Source organism: Neodiprion virginianus, chromosome 2 (genome assembly GCF_021901495.1).
Source record: "Neodiprion virginianus isolate iyNeoVirg1 chromosome 2, iyNeoVirg1.1, whole genome shotgun sequence".
In the NCBI taxonomy this organism is placed as follows: domain Eukaryota; kingdom Metazoa; phylum Arthropoda; class Insecta; order Hymenoptera; family Diprionidae; genus Neodiprion; species Neodiprion virginianus.
The window spans coordinates 39661000-39679953 of NC_060878.1; the positions used below are offsets into that span (position 1 = coordinate 39661000).

An 18954-nucleotide genomic window follows, 5' to 3' on the forward strand; every position below is an offset into this window, starting at 1 on the left:
CGAAAAAAAAAAAAAATCGCGCGATTGCATCACGCATGAATGAAAGATCCGATCGCCTCGATCATCGTCCGCATAAATATCACCTACGCAAAGATTCGCGCATTCGCCTGCTGTACCTCGGTTTCAAATCAGCTGCCGCCAGCTCCCGCATGGGATTAAAAAAGTCAAGGGTACCAGCCGTAATACAGCGACGCAATGCGACACGGATCAAGCTGTACAACGATCGCGGTGAAAAGTGGTAACGTCGAACAAGCGATCGGCGGTCGTTCGATCGATCGTTCGTTCCTTCGTTCGTTCGTCATATCTACGATCTAGATCGCGGTCTCTGCCTAGGTGTAATGTCAGAGATGTGTGCCGATCGCGAGATCGAGAGACGCGAGGCACGAGTCCGGCCTTTTACACATCCCCGAATCTACGTCCGTGTGTCGGTGCGGGCGCGGATATTCATCGCAAAAGTTAACCAGTCAGTCAGAAACCGTGCGGGACGCTGACTCGGACGGCATGCGCCAGAAGCCGCCCCACGTTCCTCGTGTCAACACAGCGTACGGCAGTCTGGCAGTGCACGCCGTCTACTACTGTCGCAAAATTCGCGCCGCTCCGACACCCGCGGCCCGGGACACGCGTCGCGACGCCTCTTCGTCTTCGCGAGCTTTTCGCGCGCGGACGCTGCAGAGAGTCGCGAAAGCTCGGCGAACGCGAATCACGGGCGGCCCGTTTTTACAACGTTTTTTATAATTATACGCAATATTTAACCAATCGAGCGCGAAAAAACATATTCGTTAGCGAAGTCGGACGAGAACTCGTTCCGTCTAAATTCTTTCTGGACTTTCGCTGTAGAGAACTTTTTATCGACGTTTCTTTCGTTTCCTCTTTCACCTTTGTACATATTTGTGCTTAGACATTTGCGCGGTTCCGTGCTGTCGGCGTTTAGCACGAGCCTAATAGTGGCTATCTTTTCTGTGTTTACCTTCAGTTTTGACCTGACGGTTGCCTATAGCAATTAGACAAGCGTGTTTGGCTGAATTTTAAATCACTCGCTGAACTCTGGGAAGTGGTTTTATTATACGCAGTTCTGTCTCAAAGATAAGGTGAGAAATGGGTAAGAAGTGCGGTTTCATTCACGGTCAAACTTGGGCTCTGATTCTGTATTATCTCGAATACGTATAAACTATGATATTGAATCTGTATCGGTAAGACAGAAAGGACTTTCTGTTTGAGTGATTTCGACAAGGTTGCGCTTCAATTTCGTCCATTGAGTTCCACAGTCACACAATCGAAGCGGAAAGCGGAAAGATTCGTCGTCATTATTACACGTGAGGAGACTATCACGTTATCAAGGTAAGAAAAAAGAATTAAATTACAATCACTTTTTTCAATCAGCCCTGTAATTTTCCTAATTTTGATCCTCGGTGAAACCAACTCGATCTTCCGTAACTGTACCTAAGGATTACAAAGCAACGTTGAAGGTATCTAACAATAGTGACGACGACGAAGAATTATCGCAAACGACGTACCCTAATTACGCGAATAAGAACAAGGTTGACGAGTGCTTGCATAAATTCCGTCAATGCGCGTTGTCTATGCAGACGGAAAAGCGATTGCACGCGTGAACGCGGTAAGCTTGCAGAAGGTACGCGTCTACGCGGAACCGATTACGCTTATGGCGTGAAAACGAAAGTCCGTAAATAGCCGGGGTATAAGCCTCGTTTTGTGAATCTTGAACGGCACGAACATAGCTGCGGCTATTTAATTTAAGTACAGTTGAATGTGGAGAAATTCTCCAATTCCGAATTAACGTAGAACCTTGACGTAATCTGCCGAGAATATTCCTCTCGTCACTGGCAAAAGAATAAATCTTTTCGTAAAATTCGCGCGATTTTTACTCAACCACGGTGCAAAAAGACGGAGGAGAAAACGAGAGCCGCGATTTTATTAGCTCAATGCAAATATGTGCATGCCCGAGTGTTTCTCGCTTTTAAATTTCGCGCTGAACGAGCAGCGATGCCGCTTAAAAATTGGCGAAACGTTTTCTTTTCGCAGTTTGCAAACGATTAACGCCTTCGGCATTAGCGCGGTGACAGCCAAAGTTCTACGGCGATGAGTTTGACCGGCATATAATACGTGTTATGGTACATGTGTGCATTTGACGCTCTTTGACGCTCGCTTCGCCACCGAGATGCACATCCGACGTAGTTTAAACGCTGTTAGGTGAGCGGGTGTGGTAATAGCTTGTAAGTTAGAAGACTTGGAGCATCGTTATAAGCGAGTGGCTCCTTCTTTCACTCCGAGTTCGCGATGACAGCCCCGGGCGATTGAAGCGAGGTATGCGAGTCGCGTATTTGGATTCGGACGAGTGTGAAGATACCGGCAGCAAATCACTTCTGCATCTGGAGTCGGGGAATCCAATCCAATTTCAGAACTGGAAATCCCGGAATTCCGCATTTCTGGTATCGAACTAGATCGAAGAATTGGGCTGCTTGGTTTGGGATCGCCTTGACCAGTACCGAAAATACGAACTCGGTCAGGCGGTTATCATTTAACAAAGAACTCGGTTGCTGGTAAGAAATCAGTGCGTATCAACAAAAATCAGTGATACAAGTAAAATATCAGGGCCTGTGAAATCTACTTCAGTTGTTATCAATTATCGTGCAGATACGAGGAACAAAGTTTGATCTACTTTTAGTTGTTGCGGTTCTTTTAACTCTTCAGAAAAGTAGTTGGTTTCGAAAATTTTTCATATTTTCTGCAATGGCGTATCCGTTGCATGAAACTTTTAACAACTCTTATCCGTATTTATATCATAGATTTAGATTACTACGGGAAAATTGAAGTCACTTTGCTAGACAACGGTAATCGGACTACCCTCTGTTTCTGGATATTAATTATCTACGTACTTTGAGAAGATTGGTTGGTAAAACGTCGATGATAATAATTCTATTACGAGACAATCGTACACTGAGTATTCATTGAATTATTCATTCCGGATACAAGTTACAAAGATTTCTTAAGCGTAAAATGTGCAAAGTATCGGAATTAATGACCAAAAGTTGAGAAATTGACACTTCGTTTGAAATTACTTCAAAATGGTTAAAAATCTGGTAGATTCGTTTCATTTCATTACACTACGACCAATCTCATTCCGACAACTGTTGTTTCCAAATTCACCAAAACGCTTTTTTTTTATCATTTTGGCGTTGTTAAATATTCGATTTTACAACATTTTAACGATATTATTAACGATCACCAAATGGAGAAGATTCTAAATTATTAATAATCTCATTTTTGCAACCATTCTATGAAGCTTTTTCAGGCTTTGTTTGTAATGCCAGTACTTCATAGATTTGTATTTTTTGAAAGATCGTAACTCGTAATATATCGGTAATGAAAATATTCTATTTCCAGTGAACCGACATCTTCGAACAATTCTTATGATTCCTTAGCGAGGGTCCAAATTGCAGACAAATATGTATCACCCTAAACGAATCTGAATGTTTTTCACCTTGTCGAAGTTTTCTTACCCCGACCGCTTAGGAAACCAAAGGAAATCTGAATCCCTTCCGAAACTTGCATCCCTCCCCCTAGATTTTCATACGCCTTTGCACATCTTTCGCAAATTATATGAGAACCGGTGGGAATATCGGATATGAGTTGGCGAGAGCGCTGTAACGTTATCCAAAATGGGCTTTGCACGTGTGTCAAATGTGCTTGCGAATTTTCTGCAGCCGATTTGGCCCCAGTTCGGCAGGAATCACGGGAAAATCCCGGAGCGGGTGGCAGACGCGGATAGGCGGGAATCGCCTGGAAAATCCGAAATTTAATTTTTCACTAGACTTGCTCGTTGACTGATGCACGATCGAGTCCCGAGACGACGGCGTTAAACGCTTAGCGAAAATTCAGCCGAGCTCCCGAGTTCCCATTATCGTCGATCTCTCCCCGTGCAACGCGTATTTCCCGCGATAACAAACGTCGCCTCATTGCTGAGTTCTCGTATCGCTCTCGTGCATCTGAAAACATGCAAATTTTCTTCTACCGCAGATTTTTAGCCGAAGATTGCGTCCCGGAAGAAGGAACGCGGCCCGAGTTAAAACCTGAGAAATTATTATCACGAGAAACTAGGCGAAGAATTACGAACCCTTGGTCAGTCCGTATTTTATATCGTTCCAGAATTCCGAACCTGCGGATGATCAACTCAGCGATTCCAAGTGACGAGGAAGCTCCAAGGATTCATATTTCACAGTGAACTCCATCGATCTGCGGAATGCTAAAAATTCTAAATACTCCAAATTTCCAAGTCATGGTTCCAAGTCTCGAAATTCTCTAGAATAAATCGTTCGAATTCCTCGTGCGAATTTTTAGGCACTAATTGGAGTTAATAAAAATTTCCGCAATGAAATTCGACGTGATAGTAAAGAAGAGTTTTGGTCACTGTCCGAACTCCGACCCTCGCCCAGTAACTCCGGGAGCTTTGACCTTGCGGAATCCGCGTAGCGACATCGACAGGATGGTGACGGCATCGGGGGGTGGGTTCGCAGAAGAATTGGGAATAGAATTTCTCCACCGGAGGGATAAGTCGCACGTTTTTCCGTACAGCTCGAGTCTGCTCCGCGAGGTTTCAAGTGGTTCGATTTATGCGGTCGTGCGTAAATCCGACGTGACATAGAATCACCAGCGGCTTTTGATAGCCTCGTGTATGCTGTAACTGGACCGAAAAGGGAGACGACGAGGTGCTGAGCTTGCGGCATAACGGATCGACTCGTAAAACGATAATTCGCGAATCACACGCGCTCGTAACGGGCCTGTATCGTTATCATTATACGCGACGAAGATGTAGCGCAAGATAAAATTGACCGTTCGAAAACTGCCGGGAATTTAGTTTTATCGGCTCCGAGGCGCGAAAATAATATACCACCAATATTCGAGGCTCTAAAATAGATATAGAAGCTTTAAGGTCTAAGCTCTTCCTCATGCAGCTTGAGGACATTTATTACCGCATCGCTGCTTCCCCTTCCAGGATTTAGAGCTTAATATTTTTTCTCGTAGGTGTTGTGTATGTTTGCTGGTCCTTGAGGATGTTATCAAAATTTAATATTAAATATAATATATCCTCGGCGTAAGGTGGATTTTATGAAAGTAATATATATATAAACGTTATTAATGTTCAGGACGTGCCTTTCGGTTGACGAACTGAAAAAGAGAGGGAAAATTGAAACAACAAGAATTTCAATTTAGCGCTTCGTTCAAAAATTCCGAAAATTGTCGAAGGCAGAAAATGTGTTGCGTCATCTCAAGAGAGCAAAGGCCTAATGTATTAACGGGAGAAACGAATATAAACCCGTCGCTTGTTTGCACTCGACATATTTGACAGGCCGTCAGTTTCAATCAGCATCTAAAACAGAATTGAGGCTCATCGCTGCATAACACAAGCATAAGGATTTTTAGTCTAGTTTTCTAATTCTCCATGTGTTTTCGATAACGTGAATCGATTCGGGCTGTTAAAATGTTGAAAAATTCAGATTTGTCAAACTCTGATATCCTCGAATATCTAAAAATTTGAATCACTGCCAAGCACCCGATCGTCTAGAAATTAACAACGATCATTCCTGTCGCCAAGGAATCGCGAAAATTTCATTGAAATTAGTTCAATCCCACATTCATAGAACCTGATACGTCGTAATTTTAAACTCCGGGTGTAATAAATTTAGCAAAAGCACAGAGAGAGATAGAGAGAGAATATAGCAGTCCGTACATCAATATTGTAATTCGTTAACATTCGTAATCGCTCTGTAATCAATCCTCCGAGATTAAACCGTAGAAATAACGTCGTGCTGTATCCTATACGAATCATTCTCCAACATCACAAAAAAGTCGTTCGTATATGCTTATCCACCAGTTTGAGCTGTGTTGACTGGTAATAAAGACGTATATCATTGTTCGGACAGGAAATGTAAGCGTTGAAAGTTCTCCCACAATATGATCAGCCTGCGGGTGATCGGTTGACAAGTATAATAAAAAGTCTTGTAAGCCGGGCGTTGAGACACGTGTGCGAGAGGAATCACCTACTCCACGTACAGTAGGCAGAAGGGTGCCAAGAGATGATTTGAGAAGCGCGTAACCTTGATGTAGGGTTACGTTAAGCTTGCAGGTTTGTCTAAATTACGCAACAGAGTCTCGGTCCATATATTTAAAATAAATACGGCCAGAGCTGTCGGAGAAGCGGTTCGCGGTCAGGTTTGATGTGTGTTATTAAAATAGTCACCGAGAGTGTTATTAATACCGGGAGAGCAGGGAAGAGGACACACTCGGGTAAAGATTGGAACATTTGCTAAGGCAAACAAAAACAAACGGTAGAGAAAATTGAACATTGGCGAACCGCGTCATCGGAATCGCTTATATTCACCCACGGTGAACGGATAAATTAACCGTAGAGACCTCTGAAAAGATCGCGCTCTCACGTATGATGTTAGTAGGTATAATATGAACACACGAATGTGAATACGCGTTTCGCGTATGTAACGCGATTGCGCAACGACAATTTAGAGGGCATTGACAGACGCGTCTACAGGTTACGCAAGTCTCTCTCAATGCTCTGTTCTACCGGCAACTAAATCGGCAGCTTAGCTCAGCTTCTAGCTTAGCTCAACGGGCCCGACTCACCTCACCTCGAAGCATTTTTTAATTACCTGCTCCAACCAGCGAATCGAATTTCGTCGCGTTCTCGTTCGCCAACGGTCGAAATATCAGAGACCATGAAACGGCAGCTTTTGCGATCCTCGACCGAGTCCGCGATTGTTGCAAATTTAGTCAACCAATCCCCAAAGCGAGAGAAAAAATTCTTGCGGTTTGGCCTGTAACTTCATCAGCTTTTCCACGGGAATTAATTCAGCATCGAACAAATTACACCCAAAGCCTGCAGTGATTTACCGAGATCTGCGCAGACTGCTTCCAATTTATGAAACCAGTTTCGGGTAAAATCCGCCGTTCTACCGAACCGACGTCTGTACGACTGTATTAATATTATACCCGAGTAGGTATATCGAGTCTGGGATCTCCTGAGCTAATTAGATTCATCCGATTACGTTTTAATTAGCATAATTATCCGCAATACGTTCGCTTCGGTTTGTCATGTGCCTGAAGCAAAACTCGCGGACGAAACGAAAGATATTCCGTAATCCGGTGTCTGCAGACCCGCCGTTTTAATTGCCACGTTTTATTCCCTTTTTCCCTGCCCTCTCGTTTCATTTTCACGCTTTTCTTTCACTTGGGATAATTGGAAAACTTCTCCGTGAGAAAGATGTGCAGCTTGAGCGGCATAAGTTAGCCTGTTAAACGTACGGTGCGCGTATTCGTTTGTATTACAAGTGTAAGACCGCGTGTAAAAATATTTTGGGATGACGAACATCCAATAATCGGCGTCTCGCACGACGGAGCGATCTTCGAACCGGTAGATCGATCAGCCATCTGGTAACACACGTTATACGCATACCTACGACTCGTACGCTACATCGTAAAATTAAATCCAACGACGAAACATGGCTGTTTTTTTATTTGTGCCAGAGATTGATATGCCGTGTGTTAAACTTCCGTTCAAACTTACATTCACTTCCGCCACGTGTCTCGCGTTCACCGTTCGATCAAAGACCGCTCATTTACGATTACGGAGAGATTTACGGTAGAAAATAAATTGCAGAAGCTGAGGTGGGAGAAAAATTGAAGCGACCTTCGCGAGATCGTCGTGATTAGTTTAATTGGTCCGACAGCTGCGGCAATGCTTGCGGTTTAATTCATCGACGTTTGAAAAGAAGATCCATTAATTCCCTCGGGATCGGGTAAAAGCGCGAGACTCCCGGGGGTGAAAAAGCGGCGCGCACAAGTCGCCCTGGGTGCCTGATTGTCTTTATTGCGACCCCACGTGGCTTACCGGTTTTATCCATTACGAACGCATAGCGGCGCACTTCTAGCAACTGAGTAACCGAAAGTATCCTGCCTCGACGACCCGGTATTTCCCAGTCTGCGATCGGCGACCGACGAGGCGAAACCAGGAGCTCAACTTCCAGTCTTCGTTGGTACTCCTTACCAGCGAAAATTATAAATTTCCTCTCTTCCCCTCGTACGTTTCGACTCTGGGTGATAACCGTGGGAGTTTTTGAGGGAGAAACCGAGTCCACGAGGATTTCTCTTTTTTGAGTATCTGTCATTTTCTATTTTCAATTTCAAGATTCCACCGCTTGGCATGCGACAAGTCGAGGCTAGGCGGACATGTGTCCTTCTGACGGCTCTGCTCGCCACGTTTTTCGGGGGTGTTGACGCCAGGACGTTCACTCTGGGCTACATCACCGGATCGAAACGGAGACCCGAAGATATGGAGTACCAGAGACCCGGCCTCCTAATTTCCGGGGCGATAAGCCTGGCGGTGGATGAGGTGAGGACGATTTTTTATTCGCTTTCAGCCCTCGATCGCCGAACTCTGACCTTGCGGGGCATAAACCGAGTTTTGTGATGCGATACGAGTTTAATTACACATTATAATATGCGTTGATGATTCGAGGGAGTTCTATACGCGACGGTTCCTCCGGGAAAAAAGTTGCGAAAAAATCCCGTAATAAACGGAGAAGTGAAAAGAAAACGGAAAGTAGGAAGGCTTTTGAACTTCGTAATTACTCGTCGAGATAAATGCTAATCAAGCTCTTCTCCGCGGGACTGTCGGTTCTCCAATTTGGATTTTTAAACAAGCCTGAAAATTGAAACTCAAGAAACTCTCCCTGTTAATTGGACCACCTTTCCACCCTCGATATCTCGACTTCTTTTATCGCCCAGAGACGAAACTCTCTGCGATGAAAAGAAATATTTCAATTACTGGATATACCTTCAGTTGTTTGGTATTAGTCTGAAGTTATGTGGGCAAAAAGTTGAGTAGGGTCTTATTCGCGTCATCTCGGCACTTTGGTGAACAAAAAAAAAAACTGTGTACGTCGTACATCAAGCTTCGATACTTTGTCAAATTCCGCTTGATAAAAGACGGTAATATTTTCCAGTCGGAACGAAACTTTGCTTTTGGGTGCGGGGTAAAATTAAGTTTCATACTCGACGTAACGATTCGATTAGTCAGTTTGAAAAGTTAAATTTTATGCTCTGTAAACGCGTGAAAAATAAATATTTTTCCGTTAGTTTGCCAATCTTTTAAAAATACGTTGATGAAAAATGGGGGGTAAAGTTTTTTGCATTTCTCCCGCCAGGCCCCCCAGCTAAGTACATCTGAAATAGAATATCGTGTTTAAAAATGATTCGATGGTTCGAAATAACCGGCAGACGCGGTGCGCGGCTTAGTCGGCATGACTAATCAATTGCCTAAATCTCGTGCGGTATCTATTTGAAGTAGATTGAAACGTTCCTGTGTGACTTCGCGGTAAAAGCACACCGGCCGGCAAGCCCGCAGCGTAATTACTCGAGTTAGGAACAAATCGGGTGCGAGTTAGTTGGTAATTTTGCAACGTTTGTGCGTATGCGGGGGGCCCGCATAACCCGAAAGCCTAGTTCCCGAAGGGAACCGTGATTGGCTACGTGACGGATAAAAAACTCGACTGCAGGCTTTTCTTCCCCGCACAATCGACAGAAATCAGTGGTTGAAATGGCGGGGAGAGTGTCCGCCAAACTCGGGGAAATCTAATAAACTTCATAAAGCTTTCGTTACCCGCCTTATTGCGGACCTCGTCGGGCTTTTTACTCGAAAGGTTAACTCGGGCGAACTGGCGAAACGGGGACACAAACTCGATTTCATTGTCGCCGAGACCTACGGCGAAGAGGAGACCAGCATTCTCATGACCGCCGATCTATGGACCAAAAATATCAGCGCCTACATCGGACCCCAGGAAACTTGCATTCACGAGGGACGGATGGCCGCTGCTTTCAACCTACCCATGATTTCCTACGTAAGTTTTTTCTTCCTCTCTTATTCGCCTCCAGCATCGGCTCGGTATCTAATTAACCCCCAGTCAAGCAGGTACCAGTCGCTATTTTCTGCAGCATGCGAAGTTATCGACAAACGAGGTACTCGATTTACCGATTATACAGTTGCTTGGATTTTGGCTGGTTCTCTTAGTTTTAGAATATTGAAAATTTCAAGAACTTCGACACATCATGTTTGCGTACGATCTATACTGAATTGGAATGAAAATCGGGACGATGCGATGTAACGAACATTTTTTTAAGGGGATGTATTTTTTGTCTCATTGGCTAGTGAGACGGGACCAATTTCACTATTCGGTTATAACCTGACAATGCCGAGGTATTTTGATGTTAAATAAGTCTTCATAAATTTCACACTGTCGATAAGCCGAATCGAGGATAACAAGTCGTATAGATTTGTTTTCAGCGTTCCGAGTTACGATTAGAATTTGCAAGACAAAAGCGCGTGCTTTCGTAATTTGTCAAAGTCGCCGGATGCCATTCGGCATCCTGAAACGGCGTTCAATTACGTCACATAACACACAAGGAGCTGGTACGCGTATACGGTGAGCGTCGTCACGCGACACTTTGATAACGAATTACCAAAGTTGAGTCGAGGGTCGGAGTTACGACATCGTCAGGTCGCAATTATACACGAGATAGTAGACGTCGCCGGGGTTCTAAACCGGGCAGTAATTCAGAAAGTGCTTCGTGCCTCGAGTTGCAGGCGTCTTTCGGAGAAGCCGGCAGGAGGTCCGTGCCTCTCTTGGCTCTGATTATTCCCGACTTCCGCTCGGCCGGGCCGATAAAATCGTGGAAACCGCGCACGAACGAACCGCGAGCTTATCTGACGATGGATTTTTGGGTCAGCTCGGAGGGGTCGAAGGATCTCAGAGCTTTGGTGCCGATTAAACCGTGCCCGTAAATACCGCGGTACCTGCGTTGTGTAGCTGCCGGAGCTTTTGCCGATTTAAAAGAACCGGCGAGGAAACTTCTTTAATTAAATTCCCGCTCCGAGAGATTGCTGCATGCACTTTACCAGCTTTGCGTCAATCTGTATTCCGAAGCTATTCCGCGACGTTGCGTTGTACGGTAGTTGGATATATTGCCACATGTATTTCCTGAATTTCAGCGAGCTTTGCAGTTGAACAACAGCGGGACGCGTGACTTAATTTTCATTCTCTTCGTACAGCGGTGATATATTTTTCAGCGAAAGCATGCCTGTCTCCAGCTCTCGTTTCCGCGTGCATGAAGACCATTTCACAGAAACGTTTGAACCGAGTTTCTTGCCTCACGCTCGCACTTACGGCTGTTTTTCCTCGGCGTTCGCACAGCCGGCTGACTAAACCGCGAGCAAAATGCAAATGCCGAACTAGTTCGCCGGCTCCGTCGTTACCTCTTCCTGTCCTTCAACTCATTTATTTATTCTCCGTTCTTTCCTCTTTTTATACTCTGTAACGGAGAGACGAGAAGAGGAGGATTAGGAATCTCTCGTTGCGCGGGTTTCGATTTTCCGTAAAATGGAGCGGATTTTGATCCCTCGTGGGTTGATTTTTCGGATATTTACGCACGCGGATGAGGAGACGAGGAGCGAGGAACATAAGTAAGAGCCGGTCCGTCGAAAAGTTTTTATCGCAGTATATCGAACTAACGATGAGATGTCGACGCCTCGCCGAACGGCTGCCCGGATAGTCGATAACCAAGTTCCGAACTCTGTATTCCACACGATATTACTCGTTTTTTCCTCCTTTTACGCAGTTTTGCACGCATCGGGAAACTTCGGACAAAGCAGAGTTTCCAACTTTCGCAAGAACCCGACCACCGGACACCCAGATATCCAAATCGGTCGTCTCGGTCCTGCTCGCCTTCAACTGGACCAAAGTGAGTATCAGTTTTTGCAAAGAAACGATTTCCTCCCAATTCAACCGCAGTTTCTGCTCTCGCTTTCGTATTATATACGGGCACTCCTGTATCCGCGTCCCTTCGTTCCAAGATTCCCTCGCCTACACGATCAGCCGAAAGGTCCATCGCCTCTCAAAATCCGCGGATGACAAATAACGCTTCGTCTCTGCGGGGCCAATTTCTTCCTTGCGGGATATTTTACCCCCTACAAGAAAATAAACAAACATTCCTCGCACCTGTCACGTTCACCTTTGCAAGACGGTGCTGTTTCGGCACCCTAATAAATCCCTGATCTCCGTCAGTATTTTGTCGCGAAAACACTTTATTCCCATGGGAGATTGATCGAGTGGGTGGAATTCGACACAACCCCGCAACGATTAGACCGCTCGTAAGCAGAACCGCAAACTATTGAATGACGGTGATTTACGCTCGCGGGGCGCGTTGCGCGTCACGTGTCATTCGGGACCGTAAAAAACTGTGCAAAACTCGAGGGAAACCGACGCCGGGCGTTGATTCTCCCAAAGAGAGGGTGACGACGACGCCGTGTTTGCTCCTCGGAACGCGAGGGTGAACGTATACCGGATCCTCCCCCTCCTCCTTCACCTCCTCGTCCTCGTCCTCGTCTCCTCCCTTCCTTCGTCCATACACAATGCACGCGGGGTGAAAGCACGTTGGGTACTAATCGTGCAAACATTCCCGGTTGAATGGGACCCCGGATCCTTGTTTGGACCTCTCCAAATACACCTCGAGAATCCGGTGCCCGTCTCCCGTTTACCGATATAACGCGAAGTGGTGTTAAGGGATGAAAATAGGAGGGTGGGTCGATCTGTATTGGGGTAAATCTCGGTTATAATACGACTGATTTCTATTACACGCTTACCGCTCTCGCGTGCAACAGGTGACTTTCATGTACATGAACTCCACCCTCTTCGAGTTCAACAAGATGTCTACTGTGGCCGAGACGATACTGTCGTCCTTTGATACGGCTGGCATAACTCTGAACTCGTTGAAATGCTGGGGCGAGCCGTACCTCCACACCTACGTGGACAACCCTTTTCATCAGCACGTTAAGGACACCTACCACGAGACACGGAGTGAGTAAACTGCTTTGCTTCTTAACCTCCGCGAGGCTTTTCCCCGTTCACATATTCAACACACGTGTGTGTGTGTGTGTGTGTAGGTATGCATTTACGTATACCTAGACGATCTCGTCTGCGCGCGACTATTTCTCGCTGGTAAAAATACTTATTCGTTGAAAATTTCACTTCCTTTTTTTATCCTCGTCTCGTTTTACAACTAAAAAAAAACTAACACTCCATCCTTCTCCCGAGGTCCGTAATTTGACAAGCTGCGACGCTCTTCGGAGAGGAGCATCAATCAGCCTGTCGTATATGTCACGGGAAAAACCGCGGAGCAGAAGGAGATGGAGACGGTGGAAAAAAGAGAGAAAGAGTAAAAAAAAAAAAAAGAAAAAGAAAGAAGGAAAGAAAAAAAAAAAGTGGAAGAGTCAGTTGGAAAGTTGCGGTTCGGTTGACGTGAAATACTTTGACGAGTTCACGGTTGAATCTCTCTCTACGTATCTGTATGCATATCTGTGTGTATTGTCTGTGTATACGTATATATGTGTTACGTATATGCATACGTGTACGTAAGCAGGTATATACGTACGTACCCGTACGCTTACGCTTACGTTCGACAAGTTGGTTATGGCCGCTAGTTTTCGACGAGGGATAACGAGGCCCCGAGGCGAGGACGTTTTTGCTCGGTTCTCATTTTACGTTTATCGCCTTATCTCTTCCATGATCTCGCCAACGAACAACCCTGATGGGAAAATAACGATTCAATCGAACGAACTTGCAGATTGATGAGCTCCGTCACTCCGACTTGTTTCCTCCACCAACCGGTATCCCCTACTTCTATTTTAAAACCTATTTATTCGACTAGAAACTCATTTTTTTTTTACTGCCCACGCTCCTAATTGTGGTCCATTTTCATCGTGGCTGCAAATAACGTAATATATAATACAGGCTTACGCGTAAAATCTGGTGTTTTGGGGAAATGTGGTTAAAGGTCACTGAAAGAGGTCAGAGTTCCTTTTTTTTCACGTTTCAAACAACTCCGTTCTATTTTTTTTTTTTTCCTCTCTTTTCATTTTGTGTTTCCATCCAATTAGGTAACTCCTGTAATCGCTGTCGCGAAATAACGTTCCCTTCAGAAAATAACAGTTTTTACAACCAGAATAGGAACATTTCATTATTGTGCGGCCTTCCAGCATTTACGATATCGCGATTTGAAACGTTACCTGTACCGGCTCGAACAAGACACGCGATATAAAATTTCGTCAACATTACGACAAACTCTCGGAGACTCTGAAACATTTTGGATTTTATTTGAAAAATCACGAGCTATAAAAATAAGTATTTGATTCGTGTGCCGTCCTTGCGGGTAACGATGCAACAAATAGAAGCGGTCAAGAATCTTTCGCAAAAGGAAGAGAAAATGTAGGAAAATAAGAAGCAATGACCTGCACATTAAATTGACCGTAAATCAATTCGACCCATTTTAAAAATTGGCTGCATTTGAGGGAAATTGGCCAAGTTATTCCCGCTGAATCGGCACGATGACAGGTATTGCGATTAGGTCAATTTACAATTGGGGTGAAGGAGAGAGAACTCCACGAGTATACCACGAGTATACGAGTATACGCTGGAAGAGGAGGAGGAGGAGGACCCACAATCGGCGTCGCGACGCGTTCCGCACGTCGTTTAGCTGCTTTGCATATCAGCTGATAACCCGCATGGTATTTCTCCTAATCCAACGCGCGAGGCTACACCACGTGGCTATAATATCACGTTGAATCGTGCCGCACGTACCTGCGCGAGATACGTGCGTAAATCGTTTTACACGTACGGAGTACGTGTGTTATAAATAGCCCGAACATTTTTAAAATGCTTGAAAATGAGACAGACGTTGAGAGAGAGAGAGAAGAGAGAATAAAACTATAATAGTGACAAAGAAGAAGAATTGCGTAGGCAAATCGGGCGTCTAATGGTCTGTTTGCGGTCGCGTTATGGTCAGTCGGTTTTTATTGCTCGTTAAATATCTATTCTTGGGATATTTTTAAGAGTTATTGTCCAAAGGCACTCTACTCTCTTCTCTGCCCGATGAAAATAAATCAAAACTAGCCTCGCGGTCCTCGCGTCTCTACATAAAATTCACTCCCGTAATCGCGACGGCATTGCGAAACATGAGCGACTGTAAAAATATTTTTCAAAAATACCGATCCGCGCGCATCGTTGCCGAGAGTAATTTTCAACGACTGTTGGACCTAACGGATCAAATCGTAGTAAAATCGTCCAGTCGCGGATCAATCGACTTGTAATTCCTTACATCTCTACTCTGTTGCAGTATACGTGATACTCGGAAATTATTACGACCATATTGGATTACTGATGGCTTTGGACAAGAGAGAATTGCTGGAAAAAGGTACGCATTTATTGTTCGCGTTAATTAATTATTATACGTTACAGGTACGCGATTCGTGCATGTTATAAAATACACACGCATCTGCATTTGTATGTACGATCTTGCGTAATAGATACATGTATGCGGGTTTACCGAAGCGGTTCTTTTCTGTCGCAGACAAATACGTATACCTAAGTGATCGAATAAGGGTGGGGGGAATGGGGGTGGAAGCTTATTTCCCGGTCGTTGGAATATGAATGCTTCGTCTGCGGCGGACTGCTCTCTTACTTGAAGTGCAATTTATCGCGGACCGGGGACAAGACGGGGTGGAAAAGTAAAGAGGGAAGAAAAATCCCAAGTCGAGATATAAAGGGGGGAGCTAATAACCGGAAATCTTACCGCATTGTCTATACCAGACGCAATCAGCTTGAATCCAATTCCCGTTCTATCTGTTTTTCCATTTTTATGTCGCAACATTTTTTTATACGTCCGGCGTTCTTTTGCGATTTCTTTCGCCCAGACAATGTAATACGATTACGCACGTAACATTACGCATATACATGTTTTCGTGAATTTTCCTTAACTCTCCCGCGTCGTCTGGCTCATACGTTATATTACATTATTCCGTCGTTTAGCCAGTCGCCGTGGGATTTATTTTTACACCGGTAAGTCGAGAGCGACACCTGACCGCTAGACCAGTTTTATCGCTCTTATTTTTCTCTCTAGCTCTTTCAAACGCGTGCTCGTGTTTTCGTAGTTATTATTATTGTCTTAGTCGTCGTTATACAAATTGCCGGCCGACCCAAGCCGGAACTAACTAGTGCCGATGGTGATAATTTTAGCCAAAGAACACGTGGGCGCTCGCTCGGTTGTCGAGTTGAGAAAGCAGCTTAAAAGCATGCTTTTTGTCCCGGGGATAACGCGCGAGTATTCGTACGCCTGTTATTGCGCAGGTGTAATACGAAGCTGTGTCAAGGTATAAACGGGAATCGCGTCGGCCTGTTTTACTCGGCGAAACACGTGGAATACCAGAAGCTACAAGCATCGGTCCGCGGGCCCGACGTGACGTGCCGCCGGAATATCAAACGGGCCCAGTTACGCCACCGAGGCCTTGCTCGCCACCCCGTCAAATTTCGCTTCTCACGCTCGAGCTTTGCGACGATTCTCGTTGAACCGAGAAGCGACGCGGTTTGTTTGCCTCTGCACGTCTCCAAAATGGATGGCGGATTTAATTCCGGGATCAAACGGTTCTCCTGTGTCTTGTTTCAGGGGATTATTGGGTGGTCGGTGTCGACCTCGAAGCTTACGATGAACAATCCCCGGAGAAATATCTCAGAGGCTTGCTGGAGAATGAGACTAATTTTGGGATAATACGAGCCTTCCGGAGTTACTTCAGCATCGTCGCATCGCCGCCTGCGGTCGACTTTAAAAACTTGACACGAAAGATCGACGAGTACAGGCGAAAACCGCCGTTCAACTTCACCAATCCCTTGGATAAGGTCAACGGGTTTTTTCCGGTGACTGGAAATATAAATGTTACAATTTTTGATTCCCTTAATTTCGCCACGGCAATCGTCTGTCGCTTACTTATCTTCCTATCGTTTTTTTCCGTAGTTTTCATTCTTGTTTACTTCAAGTTATCGATTCAACGCTATTCTAGTAATGTTGAAACGAGGGAAACAGCTCTTTAAAATTTTATCGAGCCCGGGCTGTTTGAGACAATCTTTCATCCGGATATCCCAACCCGCCAACATCATTTTTTACCTTCAATTCTCACGCAAATCCACCACATCATTCAGCGGCTCAGTGCTCATGATCGTGTCAAATGAATTCCGGGATGATCGATCACGGAATACCTTTCAAAAGGATCTTTGAAGCTATACTAGGAGACGAAAAAAACTGAGATTCAAACGATATTACGGTATGCCTTGGACGATGTTACAACCTGGCGCAGAGGCTAGCGGAATCAAATTTTCCAGAGTACCGCCGAGTTTCAAAGCCCATATTAAAAATACCTCAACGTAATTGAGAATATCTTCGCACTTCCACTCGATATCTCAACAACTGATTCCTCAAAGGAATTCTTCTTGCCGGCACTGATCACCTAACTTGTACACGCGTCTAGCGCGAAGGATCAAAACTGCTCTGTTGAATCCGACTTTCGTGCAAAATTTAGTCAGTGTCAGTCAGTTCGATGCTCGCGGGGCATTCCTGGCGCGAGATTCGAGTCTGGGGTATAAAAAACCCGCCCGTCCTCTTCTTCTTGGTCGCGTCTTTTCACCGCTCACGATCAGCCGTTGCGGAAGAGAGGCGACTCGAGACCCCGTTAACGGTCACTCTGGATCCTCGACGCAATTACGCTCCCCAATCTCATACCTTCGCTCTGCTGTTCTAAGGTAGATCCGACCCGAGACGTCTTACCTCTACGACGCGGTTCACCTCTACGAGCGCACCCTGCTGCAGGCCCTCGACGAGGGCAGGGACCCGAGGGACGGCAGAGGGATGGTGGCAGCCCTTCGCGGGGTCCACTATCGCAGTGCCATGGGGTATGTATACGCACGGCGATGTGAATTTATGTCGGGAGCGTTGAGGTCCTCGCCCGAGAATGCAGGGTTGCAACGCGGAAATTTAGGGTATTTAGGGACTTTTTAAAACGGGACTGAAGAGTGATTTTCGATGCTGGAATGCGGTGAAACGGTAAAAAAAGGAAGCCTGAGATTATACTTGGCTCTAAATTGGGCAGTAGTATCTACTGGAATTTTCTAGGACACTGTTTTTAAGCTGTGTTTAAGGGATTATACGCAGTTAAGAGGCCGAAAAAAGCGATTTTTCAAAGATTTCTCGTGAAGAGGCATTTCAATTTATTAATACAAAAATTTGTACACGTATTTTTATTTTTTAAAATGGTGATTTTTAAAGCTGATATAGCCGATCTCCGGGAGCACCTCTAAAAAAGGCGTCTCGTGTTGATCAGGATATCTCTGGATTGAAACAAAAAAAATTAAATTTATATAAGGTATTATGTGGTCTTTAATCGAAGGAATAAGCAAAACATTAATTTTTAACAAAACGACGGCTTCTCAAAAAAACAAAAATACATTTTCCGCAAAAATTTTCGCTTCAATTTGTTTATAAAATAGAAAATGTTTATCGATGAGAAAAAACCTTCGATCAAAGATTGAAAAATGTATTCATAGAGCTTGTGTAAAAATTTGAGACTGATCGGTTCAACCGTTTCCGAGAAATCTTGCTCATCGACTCTGAAAACATAGTTTGGAAAATAACGCGTTCAAAGTTTCAAAAGCACTGTCGAAAGCTCTGAGGCGTTTATGCAAATGTGCGCGTAACTTCGAAAATATCTGTCGGTTCGACATGAAATTTTCTGTGTATATACTTAAATATATGTAAATTACGAAACGGAAATTAAAAAAATATGGATGATTGAAATCCAAATTCGGTTTTAGAGCCGAATCGTAGTTGACATCGGAATTTAATCGGTTCGCTGAAATGTACGTATTGAAAAGCATCGTTTATTTAATATTCTAGCCTTGAAGCGCTATGTTTGCGTCGACACGATTATCTAGACGTCAAAGCAAATCTCGATTTGCAGAACAGAAATCGAAATGTTTGACTCGCTCAAAGTTT

General features: G+C 44.8%; 1 protein-coding gene across 2 annotated transcripts in view; it reads left to right on the forward strand.

The window, feature by feature from the left end:
• The first annotated feature begins 493 nt into the window (after positions 1 to 493).
• Positions 494 to 18954, forward strand: part of LOC124296966 (guanylate cyclase 32E) — a 30317-nt gene continuing 11856 nt past the window's right edge. Inside the window, exons 1-8 of one of the 2 annotated variants that reach the window (XM_046747471.1) lie at positions 494 to 1338; positions 8216 to 8419; positions 9729 to 9926; positions 11701 to 11823; positions 12743 to 12938; positions 15253 to 15330; positions 16579 to 16826; positions 17710 to 17855. In XM_046747471.1, the coding sequence (XP_046603427.1) occupies positions 8231 to 8419; positions 9729 to 9926; positions 11701 to 11823; positions 12743 to 12938; positions 15253 to 15330; positions 16579 to 16826; positions 17710 to 17855 (1178 nt within the window). In that variant the 5' untranslated portion in view covers positions 494 to 1338; positions 8216 to 8230. Of the gene's footprint in view, positions 1339 to 7123; positions 8108 to 8215; positions 8420 to 9728; positions 9927 to 11700; positions 11824 to 12742; positions 12939 to 15252; positions 15331 to 16578; positions 16827 to 17709; positions 17856 to 18954 lie in introns of those variants that run through there. The other variant, XM_046747472.1, reaches the window with a different exon arrangement.